Raw genomic sequence first — 7,538 nt, 5'->3', positions numbered from 1 at the left:
TCATCAATCCATTCTAAAATACCTTGAGAAATAAAATCGCTAAAAATGATTTCACCTCTTTTTAACTGCTCAATATGTTCTTCTTTTAATCTTGGAACTCCTTTATCTACGATAATCAAGGGCCTACAAAGTCTTCCTCCATCCGTGGCAATCTGAACAGACGAATGGATATGATTACAAAAAATGGATACAAATTGTCCAATAAACCCTTTTCTTCTCAAATTTCTGAGCTGGCTTGCAAGCAACTCAGGTTTTCTATGAACTCCTAAAAGAGAACCATTAATAGATACATAATAGTGCTTTTTTACATTATTCTTTCCGGAAGATTCGTTTTTCAAATCTTTATTTGATAACTTTTCAGATTGTTTAGTATTAAAGTCAAGATATGAACATGATGAAATATCTTGAACTCCTAGTGTAAATAATAGACTAGTTAGATATTGCGGACAATGATCAGTAGTAATATGAGTAGTCAAAGCTAAGTTCTTTACTAATCCACAAGATTCTCCTTCTGGAGTATCACAAGGACACAAAATTCCCCATTGAGAAGGTTGTAGAGCTCTAGGACCACTAACCTTTCTAGCCTTTTCAAATTGGGAGTCAACTCGTGTCATAATTCCAAGAGATGCAATATATGAAAATCTAGTTAGAACTTGTGTCATTCCACTCCTTTCCATTCTAAAACGTTTAATTGACCAATTTCCAGTACTAAGAGCAGTTTGCATTCCTCTTGTAATAATATCAGTTGGAAGGTTTCTAAAGCAATCAGGATATGTCGAGTTTGAATCGTCTCTTCCTGTGCCTGCTTTACTGGCATCTCTTGTTTGGAAATAACGAATCAAAGTTTGATCGATTTGTTTTTTAGTAAGAACTGAAAACCTCTTAAAAAGGTCTTCAAATAAGATAGAAATAAGTTGTCCAGCCAATTCAATCCTTTTATTACCATAATAGTCTTTGTCATCCAGTAGAGAATTATCTTCAGAAGCATCCAAAACTCTTTTTGCCATTAAACAGAGAAATAAGGCTTTCGGATGGAGATCAGTATAAATAGTTCCAATATGTGAAAGTAATACTCTATTTAGGGTTTCAAGAACATCATCAATACTAGTGCCACATAATGAACTTTTTGAGCCTCCAAATTCAGTAAAGCCAGAATTCTCAGCGCTTTCTTCCACATTAGAAGATTTATCAAAACCTCGACTAGAGCCAAAAGTCGATTTAAACTTAGATTTAGCTTTCTTTGACATAAAAAGTAGTGCTTGTCTCTGAGTGAAAATCCCTTCTTGATGTACCTCTTGAAGGGAGTTTATAATTCCTTCTTGGTGATGAGGCTCGTTTCCAATCATAAAGAATATTTCTTGTTCAGTTTCAATTCCCATTGCTTTAAGGACAATACAGAGAGGTATTTCATCAGAAAATGAATTGTGACGTAAATATAACTTCCCGTTCTTAAAGACTACAAGAGTTCTGCTTTTACTTTCAGCAGTTGTAGAAGTAACTGTTGCACAATAGTTGTGTTTATTATCTAATTCTACAATGATTCTATTTTTACTAAGCTGCTCTTGCATTAGAATAGCCTTTTCTGTTCCTTTAACTACAAAATAGCCACCTGGATCGTGAGGACATTCATTAAGCTTTACCATTTCAGCTGCAGTTTTTCCATGCAAAATACACACTTTAGATCTTAACATAACAGGAATCCTACCAATCTCTACGTTCTTCTTCCTGACAACACTGTTTCCTCTTACATAGTCAACATCTACAAAGATTGGTGCGGCGTAAGTAATATCTCTCATCCTACACATCATAGGAGTCAAGTCAACAGTAATCATATTTTCCTCAAGCTTTGGCATTCCAACCCTAGCATCCAAGAACTCTATAAAAAATGAGGGATCCACGTCACTTCTGATCATTCGATTAGCATTTGCTCGAACAATACTTTGTATTTCCGTGGTCACAAAGTAGTTATAGGAATCAATATGGTGCTTAACTAAACCTTCAGTCTTTAAAAAATATGGAAGAAGTCTCCACTTATCTTTCATAGTATTTACTGGTTTCAATAAATCATCCAACTTATCATTTTTACTTTCTTCAATCTCCATTTTAGTATCAAATAGACCTTGGGAAGATGATTTCTCTGTGTCATTTATTAGAAAAGTTTTCTTCTCTTTTAAATCACCTAAATCCATATCTAAATTCATATTTACATCAGTGTTCAACATTTTAGTACCGTTTCCATCAAGCTTAGTGACTTCTTCCATTTTACTTTGAAAATCCTCCATTTCCTCATCTTTAACTTGGATTGTATCCACTTCAATGAAGTCATTATCAGAAAATTTAACTTTCTTTTCACCTGACATTTTTTCAGCTCCTTTCAAATGAATTATATATTATGTTCAAGACAAAATATACTCACTATTTGCAATCAATTTTTCATTTATTGACTATATCTTAGTTATTATAGCAACTAGAAAATTGAAACTTCTTAGTTGAGCTTAAAAAAAACAAAGGCCAGCGATTTAAGATCTCGTTAATTAAAGTTAGCAGCTCTCCTCAATTCTTTCTATTCTTTCAATTTAGAAGGAATAAGAAAAGAACATTGTTTTTACTCTCTTTATTAATTGATTTACCTCTAAAAGGCAAAAAAGACATGTTAGCGCCGGCGCCACCAGTTGTTTAATTATGATTATTCAAGATGAAGAAACAAACCGAGCTGAATTAGAGAGAATTAAAAGTTTCGTAAAAAATCTTAAAATGAGGCACACTAGAGAGAGAAAGTGTGGTCAAAACGTTTGAGAAAATATTTTTAGAAAGCAGGTTTATTCCTACTTGAGTTAATTTAAAAAATAGTATTTCCTAAAAGCCTAGGAGAAAAGGAAAAAACTAAGAGTACTGCAAAAAGTAAAGAAGGATAAAAAGGCACTATAATGGATCAATTTAGGTCTAGAGAAAGACTTATATGGGGTGTAGTAGGGGAAGAAGCTTTAAAAAACTCTAAAATATTAATTTTAGGGTCGTCTTCTATATTAACCTCAGAATTGGCAATTTCATTAGCATCTTCCGGAATTGGAGAGATAGTATTGGTGGACTACCAAATCGCTACTGAGGAAGATTATGGTATATGCCTTAGCCTTGATGGTGAGAAAGCAAACATTGTAAATCAGCCAAAAATATATCTACTAAAAGATTTTTGTTAAGTCTGCAAGTTAATATCAGAATTAAAAGTGTATTGGAATCTCCAGAAAAATATTTGGAGACTCTTATGAACGAACCTCTAAACTCCCATCCTTTAGAGTACAGTGTAGTTGTTTGTTGTAATCTCCCTGGTAATATTGTTGAAAATGTGTACAATTTGGCGAAAAATGGTCCAAGGAATCTCAAGTTGTTTTATAATAAGCCTCAAGTCAAGGGGTGAACTTGGACAATATCAGGTGTTTAGCACAAATCAAATGTATGTAACTTTTGATCTTTCTGCTGAAAGCAAGAACCTTGCAAAGCTTCACGGACTTCAGCTTTTTAAGCCAATTGAATCATTAATCAATCTTGCTTCTGAAATTGATTTTAAAGAGTTGGAAGATAGCTCATCTGGATTAAATGATTTTTTGTCTAAAATACCATTTCCAATATTGTTAGTTTATATTGGGTTAAACGCCGGTTTGTTTCGAGGATCGGAGTTTGGGATGGATCGAGAGAATCTCAAAAAGAGATTTAAAGAAAGTTTGGAACAAATTCTAAAAGATTATGATTTTCCAAATTATATTGAAGCAAAAAGATATCAATATTTGGTGTTTTCAGATCCTGAAGATCTTCTTGGAGATCAAATATTTCAATTAATTGAATCTCAGAAATTGTATAGTAATTTTTATGGCCAGTTTTCTTTAAATAAAGGATCTTTTTCTACTATAAATGTAAAATATCAAATAGTATTAAGTTGGATTTACAAGTTTCTGAACGACTTTGGAAGACTTCCTGTCAACAAAGAGCTACCAGAAATGCATTGTGAAACTGTTTCTTATCTTCAACTCCAAAAGATATTTCATGAACAGTATACTTTGGACGTTTCCTGGATTTCCAATAGTAATACTGGAAAAATGAACATTTCCAATTCTGATTTCGATCTCAATATCTCTGACGAATTGGTTCAATTTGTTTGTAGACACTTATACTGTTTAAGATTCATAGAATTCAAAAATACATCCTTTAGGTGGGGAGAAATACAAAACAAAATTAGTAATGTGGATCCAGCTCTAACAGAAAGACTTGTGGAAGTTTTTTTGGAAGATAGATCTCAAGAGTCCCAGCTTATAGAGTTTTTATTTCTGGACTTTTTGGACTATATCCATATTGATAAAGGATTAATTAAAGATTCTGAAGAAATTAAAACAAATTTTCAAAATTATCTAAAGTCATTAAGATTAGAATATATACAAATACCCCCTGATTTTATTCAGAGGTAAGTTGGTTTAAAATAAACACTTTATAGATTTATACAAAATTTATAAAAAAAAGTGCAAACAGAATTTGGAGAATCCCTATTTAATTATACACATTTATTAACTTTTCTATTTCTTTAAATAAAATTATTCTAGCTTTGAGATAAAAGAAGAATTTGTGACATCTTCATATATTTCAGGTGTTTGCTCCCAAGAGATAATAAAGTTAGTGATGGGAAGATTTGTTCCCTTGAATAATTTATTAACTTGGAAGTAAGTTATCAGCGTGGTTTAATACACTTTTTTTTTGAATTATTTTAATTAACATTAAAATTAATATTAAAAATATTAAGCTCAAAAAAATGTATATGCTCCACATTTAAACTTTAGTTGAACAAATTTGGATCTAATGTAGAATTTCGGAAGTTTGTATAGTTAACTCCAAGCAAGTACGATGATAGAGCAAAGTGAATATCATATGAGTTATCTATTCCCTTTCTCAATGTAAAATCTTCGTTCTGACTTTCTTCATCCACTTGTGTTCTAGGATATGAATGATTTTGATCATTTAAAATTTGATAGTTTTCTCTAAAATCAAAATAAAGGTTTTTAAGAAGGTTTTCAGTTGAGTATGCTCCCATTTTAGACCTAGACATCCTATTAGTCGATGCTGACATTCTTCTAATTTCTGGATTATTTTTAAAAGAATCTTGAGTAGTAGAGTTATTGTAGGAGATTAAGTTTCTATTAAAGTCATCAAATGCTGTATTTCTTGTCATTTTTGTAGCACATTCGCACATTATGCTCTCAGTAAGGTGAGGACACATTTTTTGATTCATATCTGGAGGAGTAGAAATAAGAGGCCTACTTCTCTTTGATATGGAGTTTTGTGTACAAACATCGTCATTTGGGCATTTTGACCAGCTAGACCATTCACCTACAAAACATTTGACGGGACAATCTATTGCAACAACATTAACATCTCCAGATATCCATCCAAGAGCGTGATATGTACACCCAACCTCACCAATAACTAATAAACAAGTTTCAACTCCAGAGATCCCTTGGAATGACCAATAAGTACAATTCTCAGTAATTTTGCAAAGGCCAAGACACTCATGCCAAGTATTAACATATTTTCTCATTGTTCCACCTCCTCTATTCATTTCTACCTTACATCCCCATCCAAGACCAACCACATGGTAGTTTGGACAATTTGAAGGACAATCAGGACTTCCCTTGCACATAGCGGTTTCAATCAACCTTGGGCAGATTTCAGACTTGTAAACTGGAGATCTAATGACATGTCTTACTCTTTGAGTGATTCCAGCGCAATAAGAACTACAGGGAGTCCAAGCACTCCAGTCGCCAACTTTGCATGTAGTAGAGCAAGGACCAACCTCTGAAGCATTTTTTAGGCCTGATATATAATTTTCATCAGGGTACTTGCATAATCTATCCCCACTTTTGATCAAACATTTCTTTTTTTCTACATCATAGCTCCATTTCTTACACTTAATAAAGAAGAATGCAACATAGTCCCATACAAAAAGATGCACATTCTTGCCAAGAATCAGCCTTTTTAATCTTAATGCTATTCCATCCCAAACAAAATAGTCCCTTCATATTAAGCCCATAAATAGGACAGTATTTTTTTGTAATGTTTGAGGCTGGTAAATCAGGAATATCTATTGGAACACTATTTTCAGGAGAAACTAACTTCATCATAGCTGAGTCTGGGTGTGTTTCAGAAAATTTTTCTGGGGTAATGTATTTGTTACTCCATGAAACATTAATGTATATGATTAAGAGAGAGATTAATAGGGTAGTAAAAGTAAGGATTTTTTGAAACATTTTATATAATTAATCCATAAAACTCTAGTTCTGATATTTCTTTCCATTAAAATTCTGCTTAAACTAATATTTTTGGTTGAAAATAGCAAATTATTTACAAATTCTGAAAGCAATACTAAATAAAACTGCTACTTTTTGTAGCTTCAATCTCACATAAAATAGAGATTTTTTCTCTATTTTGATTATATATAACTTTGCAGTACAATGTGTGTCAGTGTGGGTTAATTAATTATCTACCAGTTATATTCTGAGGATTTTTTTTTACTCAAATAATTTCTTGTTATTTTTATGTACCCGGTACCAGTTATAAGTTTTGGCGGTGACTCTCAATTCAATTGTAATATGAGAGTCATTTTCAAAATAAACAGTTAATTTTAAAGATTAGAGTGGGGGAAAAGTGAGAAGGGATGCTTATTAAGTTAATAGGGGTTAAAGCATCATTGAGCATTATTTGGAGGAGCTCTAGGAAGTAGTAGTAACTCTAGATTTAGGGTCTGGTAACGACACTTTCAAAATAGTAATTAAGTTCTAATAGTTTCGAAGTAGTATTAGCAGTAAAAAGCATATTTGTTACTGTAGTAATTGTAATAATATGTAATAGTAGCTTTCTGAAATTATTTGAGACGAGAACTATGAATATGAAACTGTATTCGAGGATTAAGATTACGTAATGTGTATTTGGCTATTTTACCTGAGCAAATTTGAAATAAATATCAAGACAAACATTAATATATATAACCAACCTAAAAGAAACTTCCTTTCGTGAAACAAATAGATCAGACAAAAAAAAGATATATAAATGAATATTGATTGAAAGATATAATTAATAATCCCATTTTCTACTATTAAAGCGTCCATTAATCAAACTACAATAGAATATCCAGTAGATCAGAGATTCACTCTATTGATTTTCTACTTTGCAAATATTCGATTGAAGATTGATACATATGGCTAATATAGCATACAAGGCGACAATTGTAAGGATGTATATTTATATATATATATATAATTGTAATAGTTATAGGTAATTTTTAACATCTTTAAAGCCTAAGGATTGAGAAAAATGCTGGCTTAATAAGTATGTATTTGAATTTAAATAGCGTAAAGGTGATCTAGATGTTGATTATTATTTACTGAGATGTTGACAGGAAGTGCCAGACGCTTTAGCCTCTCCTCGCTTTTGGCATTTGTGTAACCACAAGATCAAAGTTGGACTGAATTCCGTCAAGAATGAGACAATTAATTATTCAA

At 31.9% G+C, this 7,538-nt stretch overlaps 2 protein-coding genes across 2 annotated transcripts; one reads left to right on the top strand and one right to left on the bottom strand.

Moving 5' to 3' along the window:
* Nucleotides 1-3,341: 3,341 nt before the first annotated feature.
* On the top strand, nt 3,342-4,457 carry Chro.80026 (hypothetical protein). The annotated part of the gene is made up of 1 exon (XM_662848.1): nt 3,342-4,457. The coding sequence occupies one exon, from the start codon at nt 3,342-3,344 to the stop codon at nt 4,455-4,457; it is 1,116 nt and encodes a 371-aa protein (XP_667940.1).
* Nucleotides 4,458-4,819: 362 nt separating this feature from the next.
* On the bottom strand, nt 4,820-5,680 carry Chro.80025 (TSP1 domain-containing protein TSP4 precursor). The annotated part of the gene is made up of 1 exon (XM_662847.1): nt 4,820-5,680. The coding sequence occupies one exon, from the start codon at nt 5,678-5,680 to the stop codon at nt 4,820-4,822; it is 861 nt and encodes a 286-aa protein (XP_667939.1).
* Nucleotides 5,681-7,538: the final 1,858 nt, after the last annotated feature.

This window comes from Cryptosporidium hominis, assembly GCF_000006425.1.
Source record: "Cryptosporidium hominis TU502 chromosome 8 CHRO018011, whole genome shotgun sequence".
NCBI lineage: Eukaryota > Apicomplexa > Conoidasida > Eucoccidiorida > Cryptosporidiidae > Cryptosporidium > Cryptosporidium hominis.
The sequence above is the reverse complement of the archived record's forward strand: the minus strand, read 5'-3'. Positions and strand labels throughout refer to the sequence as shown.